Source organism: Eptatretus burgeri, chromosome 15 (assembly GCF_056783735.1).
Source record: "Eptatretus burgeri isolate ZD-2024b chromosome 15, Ebu_testis_v1, whole genome shotgun sequence".
Taxonomy (NCBI): domain Eukaryota; kingdom Metazoa; phylum Chordata; class Myxini; order Myxiniformes; family Myxinidae; genus Eptatretus; species Eptatretus burgeri.
This window is the reverse complement of record NC_140975.1, coordinates 47,088,339-47,114,863: the sequence shown is the minus strand read 5'-3', so window position 1 is coordinate 47,114,863 and position 26,525 is coordinate 47,088,339. Positions and strand designations below refer to the sequence as shown.

Here is a 26,525-nt window from a genome sequence, read left to right as displayed (position 1 = left end):
CCACGTTATTAAAAACAACTCACCTCCATGATATTAAAAACACCTCACCACCATGTTATTAAAAACACCTCACCACCATGTTATGAAAAACACCTCACCTCCACATTATTAAAAACAACTCACCTCCACGTTATTAAAAACACCTCACCGCCACATTATTAAAAACAACTCACCACCACATTATTAAAAACACCTCACCACCACATTATTAAAAACACCTCACCACCATGTTATTAAAAACAACTCACCACCACGTTATTAAAAACAACTCACCGCTACGTTATTAAAAACACCTCAACACCACATTATTAAAAACAACTTACTGCCACGTTATTAAACACAGCACACCGCCACTTTATTAAAAACACCTCATCACCACGTTTTTCAAAACATCTCACCACCAGGTTATTAAAAACACCTCTCCACAACATTATGAAAAACAACTCACCACCACTTTATTAAAAACAACTCACCACCACATTATTAAAAACACCTCACCACCAGGTTATTAAAAACACCTCTCCGCAACATTATGAAAAACAACTCACCACCACGTTATTAAAAACACCACGCCCCCTCATTATTAAAAACACTTCACCACCACATAACCGCCACGTTATTAAAAACAATTCTCCGCCACGTTATTAAAAACACCTCACCTCCACATTATTAAAAACACCTCACCGCTACGTTATTAAAACCCCTCAACGCTTCATTATTAAAAACAACTCACCATCACATTATTAAAAACATCTCACCGTTACGTTATTAAAAACACCTCAACGCAACATTATTAAAAATAACTCACCGCCACATTATTAAAGACACCTCATCGCCACGTTTTTCAAAACCCTCACCACCAGGTTATTAAAAACACCTCTCCGCAACATTATGAAAAACAACTCACCACCACGTTATTAAAAACAACTCACTACCACATTATTAAAAACCTCACCACCACGTTATTAAAAACAACTCACCGCCATGTTATTAAAAACACATCACCGCTACGTTATTAAAAAGACCTCAACACTACATTATTAAAAACAACTTACCGCCACGTTATTAAACACAGCACACCACCACTTTATGAAAAACACCTCATCACAATGTTTTTCAAAACACCACACCGTCTCGTTATTAAAAACACCTCTCCGCCACATTATTAAAAACACCTCACCGCCACGTTATTAAAAACAACTCACCGCCACATTATTGAACACAGCACACCTCCACATTATTAAAAACACCTCACCACCACGTTATTAAAAACAACTCACCACCACGTTATTAAAAACAACTCACCGCCACGTTATTAAAAACACCTCACCTCCACGTTATTAAAAACAACTCACCGCCACATTATTGAACACAGCACACCTCCACATTATTAAAAACACCTCACCACCACATTATTAAAAACACCTCACCACCACGTTATTAAAAACAACTCACCGCCACGTTATTAAAAACACCTCACCACTACGTTATTAAAAACACCTCACCGCTACATTATTAAAAAGAACTCACTGCCACATTATTGAACAGCACACCGCCACATTATTAAAAACACCTCATCACGTTTTTCAAAACACCTCACCACCACATAACTGCCACGTATTGAAAACACCTCACCACCACGTTATTAAAAACACCACACTGCCTCGTTATTAAAAACACTTCTCCACCACAACCCACCACATTGTTAAAAACACCTCACCACCATGTTATTAAGAACACCTTACCTCCACATAATTCAAAACAACTCCTGATGTGCAATTCAAAACAACTCTCCACATGTCACGATAGAGACAGGCTTGTTTTAACTGAGAATAAGTACACGAGTTGCCGTGTTGTCAAGATTTACTCCAAGCAGAATTCAAACATTCATTTGTAATGTTCATGATATTCTATTTTTTATAAGCAATTGAAGTTGAAGATGTAAGTTTAAAGTTATATTTTTTCAAAAAATAAATATCATCAAAAATATATTTCCAATAAATTTCAGAAAAAATACTCAGTATGTACACAAGGAAGGGTGTCGGTGCAGATCGGAAGTTTAGTATAATTTCGCAAACGTTTGAGGGAGCAATTGAGTTACAACGCAGAACAACACAACACAAAACAGACACTGCACAGATATACGAGGTATATAGTCTGAAAAAGATCTTTGCACATTTTAAGAAAGAAAAACTTCATTTTACACAGAAATGGTTGATATTTGGTGTGTGCAGAAGCAATAATTTGTGGCACATGGTGAGCTCACATAGATGTTCAAATTGACCACAGTAAGCTTCGAGGCAGTGGTGACAGCAGCGAACAACTGAATGACAAGCATTCACCAACGTATCTACTGAGATAGATGCCTTCTCTACATGAATGTTCGGATTTTTCAGAGGACCAATGCACGCAATTATATCGGTTCACTGTCCCACTGAGCTTGAATGTTTCCTCATCTGACCAAACAATCATGTCCCCAAACCGTGCATCCTCGTCCATCTTGCCTTGAAACCTTTCACAAAACTCAGCTCTACGATCCAGATAGTCTTCAATCATTTCATGTAACACTCTTGGCACATACGATTTCCACTTTGCTGTTTTGAGAATCCGGTGTACACTTGCCCTGCTGATGCCAGTCTCACGAGAACATCGCCTTCCAGATTTTTGTGGTGATTGTGTGAATTACTGTAACACTATAGCAGAATTTTCCCCAGCTGTTGATGAGTGGGGTCTCCAAGATTGTTGCTTGCACATATCTTTCACAGGACCATACGTCTCAATTTTATCACTAGTTATTATAAATGTTATTCTTGATGGAGGTTCCGTTGCAAATTCACATCTCAACTGTCTTTGCACTTCACACACATTTTCGAATTTCCAATGAAGTTTCAAAATTACTTTGCGTTGTTCAAACGTCAAGCGACCCTCTGCCATGTTGTTTATGCTTTGCATGATGGGTATCGTTTTACTTTTGTCTTTGTGACTAATGCCATCTGTGAGGTGTATGTCACACCAATTAGAGGTACATTAAAATTGAATTCCACCATGACGACGTGAATAGATATTCAATATATATGTATGTGTATGTATGTTATATATATATATATATATATATATATATATATATATATATATATGTATATATATACATATATATATATATATATATATATATGTATATATATGTATATATATATATATATATGTATATATGTGTATATATATATATATATATATATATATATATATATATATGTATATATGTATATATATATGTATATATGTATATATATATATATGTATGTATATGTATATATGTATATATATGTATATATATATATATATATATATATATATATATATATATATATATATATCTTCTTCTTCTTTCGGCTGCTCCCGTTAGGGGTCGCCACAGCGGATCATCCATATGATCCGCATTGTGATTTGGCACATGTTTTACACCAGATGCCCTTCCTGACGCAACCCTGGTTGCCTCTTACGACACAGGGATCTGGTACACCTATTTTAACCGGGGTATACACCGGCCCAGTACACTGGTACTCATTTTGCCGACCTCGGAAGGTTGACAGGCTGAGTCAACCCCCTGGTGTTATACGACTTGGTATATACATATATACACATACATACATATGTGTATACATACATACATACACACATATGCAGTATGTATATATATATATATATATATATATATATATATATATATATATATATATATATATTCAGTGGCCCAATGGGGCTTGAACTCAGGACTTTTTGGGTCCCAAGCTGCTGCCCTAACCACTGCGCCAACACCAGGCTAATATATATATATATATATATATATATATATATATATATATATATATATATATATATATATATATATATATATATGCTGTACATGAAAAAACAAAGACCTATTCACATCTTTCACCTGTGAATGGAGGGAATAACCAATTAGCTGTCCCCTAATCAATTAAACTGAGGTGGCTGGGATTATAGAAATAAATCGACTCCTCCCATGCTCTTCTCACAAAGAAGCTGCATAAAACAACCATGAAAGGCTACCCAAGGTAGGCTCTTTGCTGTTTCAAACCCTTCGCAGTGTTCCTCTACAGCTTTAAAGACATTCATAAATAGTACTCACATGAGAATCCAAATGATACACACCTCCTCAGCCACCAGACCGGTTTCATCGCGAGTTGGCGAATCATCAGCAGCAGCACAGACAAATGCATACCGAGGCTCCCAAGCATGTTGTTTATGCTTTGGGCCACCTAACAAGTTTAAGTACACGAGTTAAAAATTGCCCTGCTGATGCCAGTCTCACGAGAACATCGCCTTACAGATTTTTGTGGTGATTGTGTGAATTACTGTAACACTATAGCAGAATTTTCCCCACCTGTTGATGAGTGGGGTCTCCAAGATCGTTGCTTGCACACATCTTTCACAGGACCATACGTCTCAATTTTATCACTAGTTATTATAAATGTTATTCATGATTGAGGTTCCATTGCAAATTCACATCTCAACTGTCTTTGCACTTCACACACATTTTCAAATTTCCAATGAAGTTTCAAAATTACTTTGCGTTGTTCAAACGTCAAGCGACCCTCTGCCATGTTGTTTCTGCTTTGCATGATGGGTTGGAGATACGAGTTTTTTCTCACTCGAAGCTTTGAGGCTTCATAACGCTGTTAGGCTAACCCTAACCCTAACAGCTAATCCTAAGCCTAACAAACCCTAACCCTAATAAACCCTAACCCTAACAGCTAACCCTAACAGAAGTAAACGTGCAAGTTTATTCAAACAACACTACAACCAAACACGTGGGACCGAGTCCTGTCATGAAGGGGCCATTCGCTCCTTCAGTCATACCATGCGTCATTAAATTTAATACTCAGTGGACTCGATTATGTACATAAGCCTGGTGTTGGTTTCATGGTTGAGGTGGCTGGCTTAAGACCCTAAGGTCTTGGGTTTGAACCCCTGTTGTGGTGTCGAAATAACATCAGCAAAATGTGTCTCAATGGTCTGTGTGTTTGTCTGTGTCCTGTTTACTGTGGCCACTTCCCATGCTGCATTTGAAAATCTGCTGTTTGGTTATGTTGTATTTCTTCTCACCATTCTTGATGCAATATAGTCAGTCACTTTATTTTCCCTTTCAGTAATCTTTAAAATCAACATGAATATCTGGATTAAAGTGGATTTACCACAGACCTTCATGGATTAAGACACTATTTAAAATAGCAATATTTTGCCCTCTTTTTAGAAAATCCAAATTCCGCCACCCGATGTTTCACCACCACTTTGTAGTGGATGGTACAACTACGTCAGAGTTTTGGTTCTGAGTGAAGCCAAGAGTGCAGCACAATTTAGCTTTTAAAAATAATTTTAATTGATAGATTAACTTAGATTTTTCACGTCCCATGGTGGCTGCTTTTGCTGGTGTGTATATACTGTGTATGTTTAATATACATACATATGTATGTACATATATATATATATATATATGTATATATATATGTATATGTACATACATACATGCATGCATACATCAATGCAATTCTCAGAATTGAAGAGCATCAGGTTGGAATGAGCTCCAAGCTGTGCTCAGTAAGTTGACATCCGAGATATATTCCAAAAGCATGAGATGCGGGGGCGCTGAGCTCCACACACCCATAAAGGCTCTCTCAGCACCACGTACCCAGAAAGATGGTCTCAGCACTGCTCCACTTCGCTCAGGAACAAACCGCTCACAAGTATTTGTGAGATTTGCACAGTGAAAGTGTTAATGGCTGAATGTATAGGAACAACAATATATCACGTGAATATAAGATATAGTGCAGATGGACACGACAGGCTTGCGTTGAAACAATCATGGCAGCAAATGGAGCGCATTAGTAGAGCGGAATTAATTGTTAATTCCGCCTCCTTTCAAGAAGCAGCAATTGCACATACACATCGAGGAAAAAATACGAAAATACAACACGTTTTGCAGAATGCACAGAGATGAACAATTAAGCACAAATTAAATTTCATCACAAGCACGAATTTCTATTTTATGCATCCATGAGATCAGTCCACTTGGTCGTGCATTTTTCTGTTATGAACATGGATGGACGCATGACTTGCCAAGTAACGACACAGCTTGATGACTACATTGGGAGAGGGACCTGTACCCTGGTCTGCCCTTCAACAGCTGATCAGCATCAAACCCATTTAGTTTTTTTCATCTCTGCTATGCGAAACAATGACTGATACACAACATAGATGTCAATGGAGGGGAGAGAGAGAGAGAGAGAGAGAGAGAGAGAGAGAGAGAGAGAGAGAGAGAGAGAGAGAGAGAGAGAGAGAGAGAGAGAGAAAAGATAGTCATGGGAACGCACTTTGAGAACATCTCCTCGCCTGAAACTGAGCTCATCTTCCGCCGTGGCGTTGAAATCGTATTTGGCGATTGCCTCCATAGAGCATGCAGAGGAGGCTGCAAGGGAGCACAGCAGCTCCCGACGAACCCGGCCGGCAGTGTGCGGGTTAACGAGTCTCTCTCCCTCTCTCTCTCTCTCCCTCTCTCTCTCTCCCCCTCTCTCGTTCTGTCTGTTTCCCTTTGAATTCCCCCTCTGGGTAAGAGATGGGGGCGGTGAGCGAGAGGGGTGCTTCTTCAGCTGGCGCAATTCACACCAACGATTCCTGCAGTTGAGGCGGGCGGAGATGGAAGTGTTGGATCTACAATGAAGCAAGAGTGCTGAAAAATGAAGATCTTTGCTGTGAGAATGAGCTATGTGACCATAAACCGATGGTGCACGGTGGGACTGTGCATCCATTCAGTTTGCATTTACATCATTTTTCAATCAAATGATGCATATTTTGAAGAATATATATCTGCAATTATTGTTGGCAGTCTAAAGTTTCACAAACCATGTCATTCGACTGAATATGACAGGAATTTGTAATTTGGTCAGGGTGCCGGTGACAGCTCACCGACTCTTCGGGGACACCGTGGGATCTTTAATATCCACCAATGAATGCTAGAAAACGGGACTTTTAACATCCATCCGAGGGATGGCACGCATATTGATGAATCACCCTGTCTGTGGAACACCAGGATGATAGTTTATAGCTGGGTCGGGATTCAAACCCAGCCAGGCGACAGCTTTGAGGCGAGTGTATGTGCCTGTGTGCCATCCTGTCAGCCCCTCGAAACCTACAGGAATAAATTGGATTTTCAGATTTAATTGTGAATTCGGGAGACGACCGCTATGCAGTGCTGATGTGTTAATGGTTTGAATGTTTTTGAAACCCATCTTGATTGAATGTGTGTGTTACGTGGTTGTTCGAATGTTAATGCACATGTATTAACAGGAATGACGGCACTGTGGTCGCAACCTGCCACAAAATCCCATAAAGGGCCGACTGGGAAACACATTTAATGCGCTATTAAAAGATTAACTGGACACCTCTCATCTGTTTCAGGTTCAAGAAATCAGAACTAAACGTACAAGTTTATTCAAACAACACTACAACCAAACACGCGGGACCGAGGCTATGAGGCATCACCGAGCACACTGACTCCTCCATTCCGGAAACGGAAATGGGTGCATAATACGTCATACATATTGTCACATATCGTATTGATATGGATTCAAATTGTTTGGTTCCACTTTGACAGTAAGCGCACAGAGAGACAACAACCCCCCCCCAACTGCATAATGTTTGGACTTCTCCAGGAGAGCGGGCCGGAAGGCGCCATGTTGGGCATGGAATAAAGTTGAAGAAACAAATGGAATCTTTCGGTCAGTGAATATTATCCATATACCAAGGACTTTTTACAATATTCAACATCTCCTCTTCCCTTCACACCGACGACTCATGGAAGAGGTTAACATGAGGTAACAGCACCCCCACAAATCAATCAGTGTGCGTACGTATACAGTACTATAACAAATGTCCATAACCATATATCTGGACTCTGGTAACAAGAACACAAGCAAAGTATGGAGCAAGAGTTCAGGCATAATGAATTATAGATCAAGTCGCGTCGGTGACGGGTTTTCACGTGGGCTGCGACAGAGTGGTAAGTCGAATTTCACTCGCTTTGGTGGGTGGGAGGCTGGTCTGTCCTTGCTTCCACCAGTAGATGGCTTGTGGCCCTCAATGTCCATCTCGAAGCATCGAGGGACGTATGGATGAAGGAAACACATGTTCCTCCAATATATTCTGCCCGATGGCAGTTTAATGTGATAGTCCCAGTGATGTCCAACACTGATGACCACATCGGTTTTGTCCCAACGCTTCGTCTGTGGATCTTGTACCGACACGAAAAGGTATGAGAGGCTTGGACGATTGGTCGTAATGCGCACTAGTTTTTGACCATACCTCAGCATCACAACCGGCAGCAGCTATCTGCCACTGTGGTGAGAAAGCGCGTTGATGTCCAGGAACAGCAGTTCGTTCTGGATGCCTGAAGATAATCTGAGCCGGTGAACATCCAGATGTGCGTGGCTTGTTATTCCATTCAAGCAATCCATGGCAAAATGCATTGTCATCGAGATTACCGTTGTACGTAGTCTTAGCAATCAGTGTCGTAATGGCTTTGACTGCTGCTTCTGCATGTCCATTCGAGCATGAACAGTGTGGCGTTGAGAAGTTATGGTTAACTCCCCAATGGTCCATGAATTTCTGAATTCATAGGATGCAAACTGTGGGCCACCATCAGTTCAAAGACGAACTGGGACACCCAGATGCACAAAGAATGACCGGAGAGCTCGGATGAAGTTACGTGATGTGGGGTCACGCGAGAATAGATAGATGCACGGCCACCGAGAGAGTTGGTCGACGTAAACCAGATACGATTTTCCTGCGTGGGAAAACAAATTGGCAGATACATCCTCGAATACCCGCGGCAGTGGTGTATCGCTCATTAGCGGTTCCTTATGAAGGCTGGCCATTCGCTCCTGACACACAGGACATGAGTGAGTCACATTGGCAATATTGTTGTCGATATTTGGCCAATAAACAGTCTGTCAAGCTTGGGTGTTTCATACGTTACATGCCCTGATGCAAGTTGTGCAGTCCATTAAATACCTCCGTCCGTGCTGCCCGAGGTATGACAATGCACTGACCAAAGAGTACGATGTCCTCATCTATTGATAGCTGATCACATACCCAAAGTAAGATTTGAGGCGATGGTCCCACTCACTACGATTTGCAAAAAAGCCGGTATTAACTGCATCGCCCCGTAAACGGTAGTCTTCATTGCATCATGCTTCAGCATGGAGTTTATCGATTATTGGATCACGTAGATGATCTTGACGTCCATCATCGACGTTCGTTGCTGCTGCCAAGATGACTTGATGTTCGTGATGTTGAACATGTATCTCTGCCTCCTCCTCATCTGGCAACGGGCTATCCACCAGGTGGCGTGATGGAGCATCTGGGATGGCATGCTCGCTTCCTTTCCTCCAAGTTGCTGTAAACGCACAGAGAGAATTTCTTCACAAGACTTTGTAGACGTGGGTTATCAATAGCGTCCAAAGTGTACGTGTTTAGTATGGGTTCAAGTGGTTTGTGGTCGATGACGTGCTGAAATGTGGGTAGGCCCAGTAGGTAGTGGTGGCATTTCTTCGTGCCCCAAACTACAGCCAGAGCTTCAAGTTCAATCATCGCATAACGAGACTCGACATCACTGAGATAATGAGATGCACACTGAACAAGTTTCCATAGATTACCGTGTCGCTGAAGCAATGCAAACCCAAGTCCGTTAAGACAAGACGCATCAGTCTGTATCATCGTAGGTAACAAAGGGTCGAAATGCGCAAGAACAGGTGATGATGTGAGAGCACGTTTGGTAGCAAGAAATGCGCTGTCATGATCGGCAGTCCAATCGAATACTGATCTCTTCTTCTGTAAGCTACAGAGAGGATCCGATGCAGTCGAAATCTCAGTGGAAAAACCGTCCAACTGATGAATCAAACCCAAGAATGACTGTAAGTCGGTGACGTTGGTAGGTGTAGGAAAGTGAGTAATGGCACTCAATTTGTCTGGATCTGATGTGGCGCCGTCATGATTAATGATGTAGCCACAAAATTTGTCACTGTCCTGAGCGAAGTGAAATTTATGTGGGTTCAATGTGATGCCGTGTTCACGACATCGGAAAAGTACATTCCGCACCTCTTGAACATGCTCATTGAAAGTCGGTCCATAGGTTAGCATATGATTGACGACCCTGCCAATATTTTGGATTCCAACAAGAACGATGTCACTTCTGTAACAACATTCATCCCCACTCATGTTGAGGCCCATTGGAGCTCGTAAGTATTTGAACCGACCCCATGGTGTCATGAACACAGTGAGGGAATGGCTGGCCTTGTCCAGATGAATTTGCCAGTATCGCTTAGTTGCATCATACACAGTATAGAACGAGCATTCTTCAAACGTGAGACTGCCTCAGCAGATGTCATGAGGGGGTATACAGGGCACTTGACATGGCGGTTCAACATATGGAAATCCACGCACAAGCGAATGCGACCGTAAGGTTTCGGAGTAACTGCAAGTGGGCGGCACCAATCTGAAGGTTCACTTCAAATCGGAAAAATGATACCCTTGTTCACCATGTCATCGAGTTCTGACTTAACCTGATCCCGCCAAGCCAGTGGGAGTGGGCGTGTCTTCCACAGCTGGAAAGGTACTGCGTCATCCTTCATGTTAATATGCATAGCACCACCCTTAATAGGTCGGATGCTATCGTCCATGGTAAAAACGTCTGCGAATTTGGCTATCGGATGATCAGGAACCTGCGATCATTGCTCCTGAGTTGGTTCATCACCGAAATCCCACGTGATGGAGTTCTTTGGTGACATGGTGTGTGAGTCATCATTGGATCGGCGGACTATGCAATGTTGTACATGCTACGTTTTTACATAACCCGCTTCATCGAATGGTCTACCACAGTTGCATCACACCAAGTCGTTCAACAAAAAGAATGCCAGAGAGTGTATTCGGACCCTGTCACACATATATACAGTTTCACAAACAGATTTATCCCCACGAGAGATTAAAACGTGAAGAGTACCCATGCATTTCATTGAAGCACCATCAGTGTTCAACAATCGTAGATCGTCGCCATCATCCAAATTATGTGGATGCATGCCAAGTTGCTGCAGGATTTCAGGACTGATGATAGTTTCCTCAGCCCAGGTGTCTGGGAGTGCCTCCAGAATACTGTTACGTTTGAGGGGGGGGTATGCATTCAAAGGGTAATTAGGATGTTTAATTAGGTATGCCATGCTGTTCGAGTTTACCAGGATCTCGATGTAATAAGTAGCAATTCAGTGGTGATAAGTTGTCCAGTAAATGTTCATTTCTTCAAGGGGGAAATGATAATTGTCACGTAATTAGATAGGGACACGGGATAGGGTAAGTGTGTCTGCGTAAACCCCTTTTCGTAGTCCCTGGAGGCTGGCCGTGACGTCACAGGACAGTGCTGCGGATGGCTCCGCCCCGTGATCACGATTGGCGGAAGGCGGTGGGCCAATAAACGGCTCGATTGGAAGTGATGAGGACGGGAGGATAAAAAGGTTCTGTTCGGGATCGAAAAGAGAGAGGAAGAAGATCGGGACAAAAAGATCGTGTTTTTTTGGTGTGGAGGCTGTTGCGCGGGAAGCGTACTTGTTGTTGTGCTGATTTGATCGTGTTCTTCATCGTGTCTTGGAGCCTTGCTGAGCCTCGTGCCTCACCTTGGTTGGCTCTGGGGTTCTGCTGACTCGGAGTACGGGGTCGAACGGCGGGCGGACCTGCCTCCCTCTCCTGCTCGCAATTTGGCACCAGAACTGGTTCCCTGGCGGCTGTGAGCGGACTTGGGCCAGGACCAGGAGGTCGACAGCACCACGGTTTCTCCTGCCCCCCGCCCCCCTGACGAGAGCAAGGCCAGCTCGTCCGACGCTGATCCAGGGACAGTTGCGTCCACACCACGGTCCAGCCTGACCACCAGAAGTAGCTACGTTTTGTGTGTGTGTGTGTGTGTGTGTGTGTGTGTGTGTGTGTGTGTGTGTGTGTGTGTGTGTGTGTGTGTGTGTGTGTGTGTGTGTGTGTGTGTGTGTGTGTGTACTTGGCACCTTAGAGGGTTTGAGAATTGTATATTCATTGGAATTGTCTGTGTTTTCCCCACGCCCGATCCCACACCATCCCGTCGAATCGCCCCGGATCCCTTTTCTTGCCGAGTCTTGTTATTTCTGGTTAATAATAAAAACAAATAAACATCATCAACTCAGTGAAAAGCGACTCGTGCCACCTTCCTCGTCCCGTTTGCGGTAGAGCGATTAGAACCGCCATGTTTGGGTTATAAATAAATAAACTGCCTCCATCGTTTCGGCTCATTCTACGTTGGCGGGACTGTTCAAGTCCCGTGGACGTCACAATACTAATATAATCACCCTCAAACACATCAATGTCTACACAAATCCATAGTGAATGTTGCTTCCTCTGCAATGTATGGAACACATCAGCGATCAAAACAATCCGCCGTACAGCTGGGGGTTGCTTGTTTTCAGTGCACTGTCTAATCTTCCATGCAGGCTTGGCAACTTTTGATTTTCATCACAAGCGAAGTGACACATGGTGCACTTCACACTTATCACAAGCTGGGCAGCTCTCTTAGTGATTGTGGGAATCGCCCCCACAATTTCCACATTTCGTGGTCTTGGGTCAGGACTGACTGCAACGACAAAATGGTCGATGAGAGTTCTTAGCCATGACAGCTCGGGACTAACATCTGGACATCATATAATCAGCCATCCTGCTGGCTTCCTCACTGCGATACATGTCCAAAGTACGTTGTAGTGTGAGATAGCTCTCAGCCATAAGCTTACGATACACCTCTGAATCAAATATGCCGGTGATGATCCGAATAACAAACTGTTGTTCGACACTCATGGATGAGAGATCACAATTGGCAGCAATTTCCTTTCCTGCACAATGAGTCGAAGGTCTCTCCATCCACCTGATGCTGTTCATGAAAATCAACCAGATCATGGAGGATGTGCTGCTGTCCTCAAAGACGTGCTTCGATGCTGGTGAATACATTCTCGACGGAAAGCATGTCCGATGTGAAATCGATATCAATGGCATTCTTGGGGACTGACCTTATGTCCATTGTCAGACAGTTCCAGAGAGTTGCTAAGTGCTCACGAACTCGCATATGATCAAGACGTGTGATGAGGTAGTAATCATCCCATTGTTCTCTCCATGCCTTGAAATCCCATAAGGTCGTAGACTCGGATAAGACTGGTGATTGTTTAACTGAGAATTTGGGAGCAGATACAGATGATGTTTCAGGGGTGTTTTGACGATCCGGAATGCCGCCATCACCAACGTGAACATAAGCAGTGGCATCGCGTAACAGTTTTATTTCCTGCACGTGTGCCTGTTGTTGATCAGCCACAGCCTGTTGTTGGTTTAGCATGGCACATTGCTGCATGGCCATCATGTCCTTCATAACAGCCACCAACAAGGTCAGGTCCTGAGAAGACTCCGCAGCGTTCTCTTTGTGAGGCATGTCTGTGTGTTAAATGTACTCACTTGGAAATTAAACAGACACGAACGTGAGAAATCCCCTTCCAACCGACGATGAAAATGAATGGGAAATGGAAACACAATCTGCTGCCATTCGCCGTTATCAGCTTGGATCGGGGCTGATGATGGTGCCCAGAGCTGCACAGAATGTTATTTTTGCCGACTACGCCATGTTAAAGGTTCAAGAAGTCTGAACGAAACGTACGAGTTTATTCAAACAACACCATAACCAAACATGCAGGCCAAAGACTGCAGGCTATCACCGAGCACATTGACTCCTTTCCGAAAATGGAGATGGGTGCATAATATGTCATGTGTAATACCAAGGAGTTTTTACAATATCCAACATCATCCATGTTATTTCAAACCCTTCCCAGAGTTCCTCCACAGCTGTAAAGACGTTCACAAATAGTACACACAAGAGAATCCCAATGCTACACACACCCTCAGCTGCCTGACCGGTTTCGTTGCTTGTTGCACTGATAGGGATGGTTATATGTGTGTTGGTCCCCATGGGTCTGGAACTGTGAACCTGCATAGCACTAAGTTCCTTGACTTTGCAAGAAGTCATGGACTTAGGGCGGCCAGTTCATGGTTTCAGCGCCCACAAGCTCATTGCTAGACTTGGTATTCCAACGCTGGTAGTGTTTCAAAGGAGATTGACCATGTGCTCGTTGATGGTTGCTGGAGGATGATCCAGAACTGCAGGTTATTTTCATCCGCAGCCTGATGGAGTACTGCTCTCCCCTCTGGGCTGGTGCTCCTGCCTCCCACCTTTCTTGGCTTCACGTTGTGGAAACCAAGGCATTTCGGATCATTGGCATCTCCCGCGATGAGGCTGAGTCTTTGGGCCTCTCACTCTCTCACCGCAGCTTGGTCGGTGGTCTTTGGTTTCTACTGTCTCCTCTCCAGCCCCCCTTGCTCTCTCTGCGATTTGTCCCCACCACATTTCCACAGGGCGCTCAAGGTCCGCCAACAACCCCCTTCTGGTAAAACTACCAAAATCACGAATCACTGCTCACCTTCACTCTTTCATTCCTCTTTTTTCCCACCTTTGGAATAAACTCCCTCACTCTTTTCAATCCCATTCTTCCCTCCAGGCCTTCAAAACAGCTGTTCACCACCACCTCTTATCATCCCCCATCCAAATCCTCGACCTTTTCTACCCCCGATAATCCACCCAAGCCCACCTCCTTCAAATTCCCTGCTTTCCTTCCTGAAAGTCCCTGTAATATCCATCTTGTATTCCCCATGTTCCGCACCCCATCCCTCTTCCTTCCACAGATCTCCTAATGTCTCTGTTCCCCACTATTTTGTCCTTCCCACTCCCGCCTCTCTTGTCTCATGCCCCCCGTGCTGTGAGTTGTGTGTTAGCTCTCATACGAGTCTCGACAAGGTATACAAAAAAAAAAAAATGGAAGACCAAATAAGTACAGTACTGCATTGGAGTAATCAGAAGGAACCCAAACAAGCAAAAACTAAAAGCAAAGATGGAGTCATCAGGAGGAACCTGGATAGGATTCATATTTCAGCTGCTACTCGTCTGGCCTCAAACCCATCCATGCACAGCCAAGTGAGTCTTATTCAAAGATAAAAAACAACAAAAAGAACCCATATCCAAAAAATCAAATAATTCTGACTGCCACACCATGCATCCGATCAAGTCGAAATGCATCCGGCATATATTCTCTATTACAAGATCATAATTGTGAAGTTTCATATTGATTGATTAAGCAGTTCAAGAGAAGGAAGTTTTTAAAGATTTTTGCTCAATCAAATATGGCTGCCAGACCAAGTGACATCAATTATTCGTGAATACCCTGGTATCCCCAAGACTTGGGGAACATTTGTGTGAAGTTTCCCCTCGATCTGTCCAGCTGTTTTGAAGAAGATTTTTTTTATAGGTTTTAGGGTAAATCCAATATGGCTGCCGAACCCTGTGACCTATGACATCATATGTGTGAACCTTTTGTTCCTCATGGAAAGGCGGTTATACGTGTGAAGTTTCAACTCGATGTGTTCTGCCATTTCAGAGAAAATGTTTGAAGATATGTATATTTTTAAACAATATGGCTGCCGAAATGTGTGAATTATGACGTCATCAAAATTTTTTTTCTGTGGATCATTTTATCCCTAGATGACCCTCAAAAATATTCATACTGATCAGATGTAGCATTTTACATATGCAATTATGACGTCATAACGAAGGCTCCTATGACGTCATTAGAAAAATCACACTTATTCGCCATTAGTAGTACTTGCCACGTGCCAAGTTTCAATTTTTGCCTTGGTGCGGTTTCAGAGGTACAGAGTTCAAAAGTTTTTCCATTTTTCCAACATGGCTGCGACACCACGTGACCTATGACATCATAATTATCAATAAAACATTCTACATAAGTAGTCGCTCCTATGGTGAAAATTTTGTCTCAATCCGAAAAGCAGTTGCGGAGAAAAACACTAAAGTTCTGTGCGAACAAACAAACAAAAAAAAAGCACGATACTTGCAAAATCCATGCCCCCTCTCCACAGGTTGCCATGGAAACATAAAATTGTCCATTTTGTTTAGATTAAAATTGACAATCTTAATCAATGCTCAGGTCAATCGGATGAAAATTTGTTATTTTTCAGATTGAAATTGATTTTAGATGTTTGCCCTTGAGTTGACCTTTAGATCTCAAAGATAGTTGGTTTCCCAATCCAGTGACGCAATATGCAAATCCTGTTCAACTATCAAGTTAATAGGATGTAAATTGATGATTTTTCAGTTGAAAATTGATGATTTTAGAAGTTTGACCTTGAGTTGACCTTTGACTTTAAAAATAGTTGCTTTCCCAATTCAGTGATGGTGTATACAAATCCTGTTCAACGTTCAAGTTAATAGGATGGAAATTGACAATTTTTCAGATACAAACAGATTTTAGAAGTTTGACCTTGAGTTGACGTTTGACCTCGAAAAGTGGCTTTCCCAATTTCGTGATGCAAGAAGCAAATATTGTTCAAATTTCAAGTCAATCGGATGAAAAATGACGATTTTAGAAATCTGACATCAACATGACTTTTGACATCAAGATGAACAAGCTTCTCAGTTGAGACTTCCTCTACAAATTGGTAAAGATTCACAAAGATCGGTTTAGAATTGTGACCTGCAGGCGATTGACAGACAATAACAAAATCGACTGAAGACTTGAATCCGTAATCACCAGTGACGGACCAAAGCGTATTGATCACATCAAAATGAAACTTGATCAATGACCGCCTTCGTGGTCATTCTTTCCTTCATCGAAAGGTGTGTCGTCAAATGGCAAATGCAGGTGAATCCTGCAAAATGCAAACCAATGCACATCGGGCACCAAAGTTCCACCATTGTCTATAGGCAAAACATGCCTGGTGTTGGCTTAATGGTTAGGCTGGTGGGCTTTGGATCCTGGGATCCCGAGTTCAAATCCTGCTCAGCTGTTGAATTAATACCAGGTTAACTCGGCCCGTCATCCTTCCGAGGTCGGCAAAATGAGTGCCAGAATGCTGGTATACTGTGTCCAGGATTGTGCCCAATAGTCAAGGAGACTGCTTAGGCAGCACCAATGTTCTGCACAGAGTATGGTCCCAATCTCCTTTTGGCGAAATGGCGTTGAATTGCCGGTTGCGACAGAGATTGTCGATTTGGGAATCTGTATGCAGGTGTCACAATGCACCAGCGCGCAGACAGGGCGCGAAGGGTGCGGTGCTTTTGCTGAAACATTGCAGCACCTTGAATACGGCCAGCCGGTGTGGAAGCCGTTTCTTCAGTGGGAAAGAGAGATATTTAATCGTTTTCAGCGATGCGCTTCGAGGATGGTAAGAAGTGAAGCACAGTTCTCATATCTCTATCGAGTGCAGCCTGTGGCTGCTGGTTGCATCATTGGTTGGGACGTGGCTTTTGTCGCTGATGCAGTGTCCCCCTTACCAGTACACTGGTGCTCATTTTGCCGACCTCGGAAGGATGACAGGCTGAGTCAACTTCCTGGTGTATATTAATTCAGCGGCCAACGGGGCTTGAACTCAGGACCTTAGGATCCAAAGTCACCACCCTAACCACTAAGCCAACACCAGGCTAACCTCCTGGTGTATTAATTCAGCAGCCAAAGGGGCTTGAACTCAGGACCCTAGGATCCCAAGCCGCCACCCTAACCACTAAGCCAACACCAGGCTAACCTCCTGGTGTATTAATTCAGCGGCCAACGGGGCTTGAACTCAGGACCTTAGCATCCCAAGCCACCACCCTAACCAGTAAGCCAACACCAGGCTAGGTTCTCATATGAGGACCGCTTATCGAACCGACACGTCCTGTCACAACATGACAGACAAACTCGAGGAGATTTCATCACCCTCTACCGGATCCTGAATGGGGGAACTCCAAGTCTCGTTTGAAGAACCGCCTTGTTTCAGTCAGGATTTCACTCCTGGGAACTGACCAAGCCTGCGGTCTGCTGCTGGAGGATTGCAGTCTTCCATATCCACATCGACTGGTTAACGTGTGGAACGGACTCGACGAAGAAGCTGTTCAATCACCACCTGTCCATACATTGAAAGAGAGTTAAGACAGCCTGATGTTCCAACAATGATAGGACCACATGGTGCGCTGCCCTCCAGTCATACTTTCCCGCCTGACCTGACGTGACCCGACCTGACGTGACCTGACCTGACGTGACCCGACCTGACGTGACCTGATGTGACCCGACCTGACCTGAGTGACGTGACCCGACCTGACGTGACCCGACCTGATGTAACGTGACCCGACCTGACGTAACGTGACCCGACCTGACCTGAGTGACCCGTCCTGACGTGACCTGACCTGACGTGACCCGACCTGACCTGACGTGACCTGACCCGACCTGACGTGACCTGAGGTGACGTGACCCGACCTGACGTGACGTGACCCGACCTGACCTGAAGTGACCCGACCTGAAGTGACCTCACCTGACGTGACCCGACCCGACCTGACGTGACCCGACCTGACCTGAAAAATCTTTGATTTTGTAAGTAACAAACGGACCCAAACGTGATACCCTCTCCTCAGGCGAGGGTAATGAGTTCCCTGAGGAGCTTCGATGCAGACCATTCGACCCTTTACAACCCGCGCCATTATTACCAACCTATGGTGGTTATACGTCCTTTAATCCTTCATAATCGCCGAGCGTCAACCAAGCATGCAGCACGTGACATTAAAAAAAAAGACTCGGACGTCTCGGCCGCGGGATTCGAACCCCCGAACTTCAGAGCGGATGCTCGAACCATGACACCATCCATGGGCATTGATTGGTTCAACGTTTTAAACTAATCCCGTCCGTCTGTTCAGGAAAACATCAACAAATCCTCGGATTTAATTAGAAATAGTATAAAAAAAATAAAAATAAAGATACAGCCACAAATATATATCACCAAACGCTCCATAACCTCGCCAGCTCAAACAGGAAGCGCATCGTACAGTCGACCAATAAGAACTGATGTAACTGAAGTCCGCGCGCGTTTAGCCAATGGGAGCACGCCATGCGACATGCCTCAGCTGGCACAGGAATCGCCGTTCGAGATGGTGAGGAGAGACTAAAACGATGCACTTTCTTTTGGTACGTGATTCCTGTAACACGTGAATAATTTTGGCGCCTTTTTGAATGTGCCGTCGTCATTTGGCTGTTAGGGTTTCTCTGCGATTGCGTTATCTCTCTCGTATCACCAGGCAACGTGTTATTTTGGGTTAATATCTCTGTGAAACAGGATTGATTTGCGGGTGTGACCCAGTGGGTTAAATTATCTCTTCGAGGCAGCAGCTCTCTCCGGCCTTGGTTGTTACGTCAAGCTTGGCGCGGTCTCTGGTCCTTGATCGGATGTCAGGGCCTGGGTGTCGGTTTTATGGTGATTACGTTCATCGTTTTATGTTTTCTCTGTTCATGAATTCACTTCAGAAATCGGATTGTGTGTGTGTGTGTGTGTGTGTGTGTGTGTGTGTGTGTGTGTGTGTGTGTGTGTGTGTGTGTGTGTGTGTGTGTGTGTTACATATAAAAGGAGTAATAAAATATTACAGGAATACAACAATTACAATCATCACGAAACATGTCTTTGACCTTTGATCTTTTAGGGATTGTATCGAAATGCTGCAGCAGTCTGTCACAAGCTGTCCACCTGTTTTCATGATCTGCATCTGACGATTCACATCTTGGTTTAATGTATTATTAACTCACCTGGGAAGCCTGGTGTTGGCTTGGTGGTTAGGGTGGCTGCTTGGGATCCTAGGGTCCGAGTTCAAGCCCCGTTGGCCGCTGAATTAATATACACCAGGAGGTTGACTCAGCCTGTCATCCTTCCGAGGTCGGCAAAATGAGTACCAGTGTACTGGTAAGGGGGACACTGCATCAGCGGCATAGCCGCGTCACAACCAACGATGCAACCAGCAGCCGCAGGCTGCACTCAATAGAAAGCTCACCTGGGCTTTAGTCTGGTGAGCTGATGCGATCGAGCAGTATCTGTAGGTGAGTCAGCCAGCCAGTCAGTCAGTCAGTCAGTCCGTAAGCACTTCAGTCATGATCGCTTAAACCAAATGCACAATCGATTTTGATGAAACTTGGCCACAAACTTCATACCTGATACGTGACGAAGGTTTCTTGACCGCATCAAAATCTGCGCTCATTAAGGGGGTCTACGGGGTTGGAGGTTTGACTCTCCCCCCCCTCCCAACTCCAAGTAGATATTGGCTCTCTTCTCTAAAACTACACACATGATTTCGATGAAACTTTACCACAACCTTCTTCATACCAAAGTAAATTAACCACTTCAAAATCTGTGCTCATTAAAGGGGTCTATGGGGGTTTTATTGACCCCCCTGCCCCCCTCCCCCCTCAAAAAAAATGAAATCTATATTTGCTCTTTTCTCTTGAAACTATGCACACAATTTCAATGAAACTTGACCATAAACTTCTTCACCCATGATGTTCCAAAGTTTGTTCACAGCATTAAAAAAAACAAAATAATGGTCTCTGGGCGGTTTGAGCCCTCCCCCACCCATGATGTTCCAAAGTTTGTTCACAGCATTAAAAAAACAAAATAATGGTCTATTGGCGGTTTGAGCCCTCCCCCACCCATGATGTTCCAAAGTTTGTTCACAGCATTAAAAAAAACAAAATAATGGTCTCTGGGCGGTTTGAGCCCTCCCCCACCCATGATGTTCCAAAGTTTGTTTACAGCATTAAAAAAAACAAAATAATGGTCTCTGGGCGGTTTGAGCCCTCCCCCACCCATGATGTTCCAAAGTTTGTTTACAGCATTAAAAAAACAAAATAATAGTCTATTGGCGGTTTGAGCACCCCCCCCCCCCAAATCGGTATTTGCTCTCTTCTTAGAAACAACACACAATTTCAATGAAACGACCACAACCTTCATCACCCGTGTTGTACTAATTTTGTTCACAGCATTAAAAATAAATGATGGTCTGAGGGGGTCCCGGGGGAGGGGGGGGTTGAATGACTTGCTCCTGATCCAGTTGAGCTTCAGGATGCACAGCCCTATTTTTTGTATTATAAAAAAAAACAAAAAACAAAAACAGTGTAAATACATCGTATAAATATAAACAAATCTTGTGCAAGCAGCTAAAACCGTGTCCTGGGACTTATGATTCACCCTGTATATGTAATTGAACACGTGGTTGGCTTTATGATAGCCGAGTGTCCTTGATGTTCTGACCAGGTGTCGAGGTTATTATTTAAAAGAAAGAATGGTAATTTTCTTTTTTGGTGAAGAATGAGAAATTGCTGCTCTCCTTCAGGTGAGAGAGGTTATCAAATGGTAACTCTTCACGTTAGCTCATCTATATTCGTGTACGGTGTTTCAAACTAACAATGTGTACAAGCAAGTATGTACTCGAGTTCCATCAAGCCGCCTTACAATTCACAGACATAACTATAATGTCTTGCAGTTCTTACAATGTCTCAATTTAATTAGATATCTGCTCTGACCAGGGGAGGCTTACACTTGACCATCACCCATAACTTGCTCTTGGCCTGTGATCCAATGATGGCCATATTTTGTTCAGACCACCATATGACCTTGACCTTCAACATTTAGGACCAGATTGTACATTAAGAAAATTTGGCCTCATGTACAGTCTATCCATAAAACTTAACGTCATCAAAATTGGAGGAAAATTATTCAAGTTATGATCACAAAAGGTGATAACTTGTACCATTATGATGCAAAAGCATCTTGGAAGGCCAAGCGGTCTTTGAAATTCTGCAATGGCAAAATTGAGCGATGACTAAAAATGCTTTATTATTTTTTCAGGCTGCTATTTGACCTTGACTTTTAACTCTGAGGGGAATTATGTAAATTAAGCGTAGATGTGACTTGTTCTACGCTATTTAGAGAGGGCAATTTCGTCCCGATTGGCCAAACCTCAGTCAAGTTATGGTGGAAAATGTTAAAATTACGATAATTGGTCATGACCTTAAAATTAGGTCAAAGTGAAAATTTGTCAACCCCATGTACTGTACTTTCTATTCTCATTATTGATGCAATATTTCATCCCAAAAGTCTTAGCCAGCTCTGAGATACAGCTCTGAAATTGATATAGTGGAAATTTGGAGTGCTACAGGAAGAGAAATAAATAAATACATTTCTAATTGGTGTATCAGTACTCCTTGGGGTCTTAGAAACTCTGTGGTACCATTAAAAAAATTTGGCTGCTAATTGTGGAAACAAGCCCTTCAACAGCAATAAGCTTTCCCCTGTGCTATAGGGGAGGTTAAACTATAGCGGCACTCAATGGAGCGCATACCTCTGCCAGGCTGAAGAGTTTAGGTTTTGTACCCCACTGATAGGCTGGATCTGCATCCAGACCGTAAAGGGAAACCCAAACATTCAGACCACCTCGATGCTAATCTAGCCCTTGATACCCTACAAAATAGATATGATGTATCTTTTTCTGATTTCCGATTTATAAAGGTAATTTTGTGATTAAAAGTCAATATCTCCTCCTTCACGCTTCACGGTGACATCCCACCTGAAAGTTGACCAGCAGATTCGTACTGTGTACAGGTTACATCGCGGTACGATTTAACTCGAGCGGCGAATAATTTTCGATATCCACAAACGTGTCGAGTCAATGTGTCCTTTGTGCTTGTAGTAAAACCTTGGTGCTCAATGGTGAAGAATCACAATAAATTCTCGTATCCGAATCTTCACTAAAATCTAATCAATTTGTCCTTGTCAGGCACACAACCTGTCCACCAAATTTTTGTCCCAATATAACCACAACTTTTTAGATATCCTGCTCACAGCCAAACAGATAGATTGACAGACAAGTGTGAAAACATAACCTCGATCCACCTTCAGTGGTGCAGGTAGTTACAAAGTGAACCAATTGCTCAATCCTGCTTTTTGCTTTGTGTGGGGTAAAAACCCTGGTGTGTTTATGTTCATGTACATAATGCTACTTCTGTATACTTCCTTTGTAGGTTAACAGACATAGACATTGTAATCAAGATTAATTCAGTTTAAAGTGCCATGTCCCAAGGATCTGGTTTGCATATTTTTCTCCTGAGCAGCCATTTATAATTCTATCTTAATTTTATTATCCCCCCCAACCCCCCCACGTCTCTGTCACCCTGATGGCACAATGCACCGGCTAAGGGCCAGCAAAATACACTGGAGGATTTTATGTTTGGAGACTCGAGGAAAATTGTACTTTTTCCAAAGCAAGTGCACAAACAAATGCTTCTTACATTGATAATGCAAAACGGAATTTATTTTTTGAGATGGAATTTAGCTTTTAATTTTTTTTTTTTGATGCGGTTAATCACTGGCTCGAAGTATGCTGCTCCACCATCCTTTCCCTCACGTTAAATGGTGCCGAGATGACTGTGCAAGTCAGTATGGCTGATTGCCTCAATTTTGTGTTTGCTTCCAAATATTGTGTCCCTAACCCCTCAATCCCTGTACCTATCTGACCTAGATGCACTCAACTACTCTTCAACTGTCTTTCATTTGAGAAGGTGAAGTTTCCAGCACCCTCAACTGATTCTGCAACTGACCTGGACAACATCAGCACATGTGTCCTCAACACCTGCCCTACTGCTCTTGCACATCCTCTTTCTGCTTTGTACACCATACCATTTCTCTTCGGTCATCTTCCATCTGCTTGGAAGTCGGCCAACATTCTTGCTTTATATAAATACGGTGCAAAAACTGATCCCCTCAACGACAGATCTATCAGCTTCTAATGATCAGCAAGGTTGTGGAATCCGTAATCGCAGTTCTTATGAAATCATTCCTTTCCTCCAATGAGCTGATCTCAGACTTTCCATTTGAATTCAGACCAAGCCACTCTACATTGGACATGCTGCTTCTGCTTTCCCAACAATGGATGGATCAGATGGATCAGAGGCCATCAATATCAGACATGAGATCACGGCCATCTCGCTACGTATCTCGAGCATTTGATACACTTTGGCACCCCACCTTGTTCTCAAAACACTTTTCCTATGGTGTCCAAGTCTGCATATACACATGGTTTACTGAATTACTCCATTCCCTCAGCCAACGTGTGGCTCTCAACAGGATCCTATCATCTATCACATTCAAGGCTGAAATAAATCAAAGCAATATTTTGGGCCCAGTTTTATTCCCAATCTTAATCAACGATCTTTCTGACTCTCTTGGAAAATGCACATTTATCTATTCGCTGATGATGCCATCCTCTGCCAGAACAATCCTCATCCTTCAGATCGGCAGGCAGCAATATCGCTTTCAACCCTGACAAATCTTCTACTCCCACTCTGTCTCTGAAAAGACCATCTGGTAAACCCTCCCATCTGTTTTCTTAGCAATTCTCTTGAGGTTCAGTCACCCAAACCTTTGGGCCTTTCCATTAGCCATGATCTTTCTTGGGCAAACCACATCGGTCGGTAAGTTGGCCTACAAAGTCAGTCGCTGAGTGGGCATCCTCCGTCATACAAAATCCTTCCTTGGCATATCTCAATTTTTATCCACCTACAAAGCTTTCATTCTCAGCTTGTTGGAGTGCTCCTCACCCATCTGGACGACTTTCATCAGCATATCAAGGGGATGAAGATGGGCCAGGTATCTGCCAGGAAAATGGTCAGACGGAGGCTTGTAGAGTACCGGTGGAAAGTGGACGCGCTGCTCTGGTGCATACTCCCATACCTGACCTAACCTGACGCCCCCCCCCCCAGGTTTATGGAGGCTGCATTCGGTTTGCCAATTAACCCCTTGTGAAACTTCTCAAGTCCAGACTCACTTCTCACCTCCACTTATTCATTCCATTTTTTCCCCATTTGTGCAACCAACTTTCATATTGTCCCTGTGCCTGCTTGTTTGCACGTGCTTGTTACAGCTGCAGCTGCATTGTTATCCTTAGACTAGATATATATATATATATATATATATATATATATATATATATATATATATATATATATATGTATATATATTGTTACGGTTGTGGAAATTCACAGAACACCATTCAGGCTTCCCAGAGATCAGTTATGTCGATAAGTGTGTGTTCAGATTAGATTTCCCCACCGAGGTCTAAAGGGATTTATTCGTGTGACCGGGTTGTGATCTTTGAGTCAGCCATTATTCTTTTGCTATCTTTATTTTGGAACAACCACTACTTCAACAACCACAACCACCAGAGCACCAACCACAACCACTATCTCAACAACCACGCCATCCCCACCACAAAGCAACCACAACATCGCCACCATCTTTTCGCCAACCACGGCAAATCCCACGGATGAGCGGCATCTCCGCCGACAGATGCGGGAGCTGATGATTTCGACCACGTCCACTCTCTCCGAGCTTCGCGTCGAAATCAGATCAAAAGGGGGTGGAGCCAGCGAGGAGTGAAGGGTGAGAGGTGAAAGATCAGACCTCACTCACGGACCCGATATAAAGGCGCGTTGAACGCCAAGCAAGCAGTCTGTCGGGGTTCGGAGTCTGTCGGGGAGCTGCAGAGAGTGGAAGTCTGGAGCTTGGAGCCAGGGTTCGAGTCCAGCGGAGGGCAGTCGGAGCTTGGAGCGCAGCCAGCCTGCCGTGCCGCGCAGAACTGCAAGTCGGTGGGGAGAGCCGGAGAGAGATCGCCAACGCTAAGGAACTGACGGGCTCTTAAAAGAGCATCAACTTTCGAAAGAGCAAAGGCCCGTTCGTTCCTTGGAGGCGTCGTCGGCTAGGCCCGAACCACTAGGCTGCACAGCGGGGCTTGGGCCAACCAAGTCGAGCAGTGCCAACTGCCGTGTCTACGAAACGTCGAGGGTCAACCAGCGAGTCACCACGAAAGTGGCAGGTAACCGGCACGGCCTCTCGGAGCTCCTGTTGTCTTCACAGCTCCGTGAACTATTAAAGGCCCACGAGGTCCAGTTCTTGCCCTTTCCTCTCCTGGGGTTTTTCTTTGTACGAATGTCGTGGTGCCATGTCCTTAAGTATAATTGTCATAAGTGTACATGATAAATAGAACAGTTGTAGTTCTTCGTCTTGCTTTATTCCTGCATGATTGTATACGTGTTTGATTACATACGTGTTTGATTGCATACGTGTGCAACAAATAAATGTCCTTGTGTGAATGTTGACCTGTTCGTTGTGTCCTTTCCCTCGATTGGGCTGCCGTATTGCATTCGGGATATTAGCTGGCTTTTAAATAGCCGATAAAGTAATCGGACCTGCGAGACTTGGCAATATACACTGCTTGGCAAATCGCAAACGGAGCGAGCTGCTTCAGCGGCTCATTTCCAAGCAAATCCCTGGCATTTCTGTCTGCGCGCGTACTTAGGTAAATCGACAATTCGGCGATCGGATCCTGTCGCGCGCGGACAGAATAGTTGGCTGATTTACGGTATGATTGAAAACACACCCATAGCTGGATTTCGGCGTTGATCCGAAAGCTGTGACAAGGTTTGCCACGGTCGGTG

General features: G+C 43.8%; 2 protein-coding genes across 4 annotated transcripts in view; one reads left to right on the top strand and one right to left on the bottom strand.

Moving 5' to 3' along the window:
* The window catches only part of LOC147012116 (growth factor receptor-bound protein 2-like), a 90,900-nt gene extending 71,858 nt beyond the window's left edge, over nt 1-19,042 (bottom strand). Inside the window, exon 1 of one of the 3 annotated variants that reach the window (XM_085858415.1) lies at nt 18,994-19,042. In XM_085858415.1, coding sequence (XP_085714541.1) covers nt 18,994-19,005 — 12 coding nt within the window. In that variant the 5' untranslated portion in view covers nt 19,006-19,042. Of the gene's footprint in view, nt 1-6,395; nt 6,618-18,993 lie in introns of those variants that run through there. The other 2 variants (XM_085858416.1, XM_085858414.1) reach the window with 2 other exon arrangements.
* A 17-nt stretch (nt 19,043-19,059) lies between these two features.
* TMEM94 (transmembrane protein 94) overlaps nt 19,060-26,525 on the top strand; it is a 169,887-nt gene continuing 162,421 nt past the window's right edge. The window contains exon 1 of the mRNA XM_085858417.1: nt 19,060-19,178. The gene's annotated coding sequence lies outside the window, so the exon portion shown is untranslated. The remainder of the gene's footprint in view (nt 19,179-26,525) is intronic.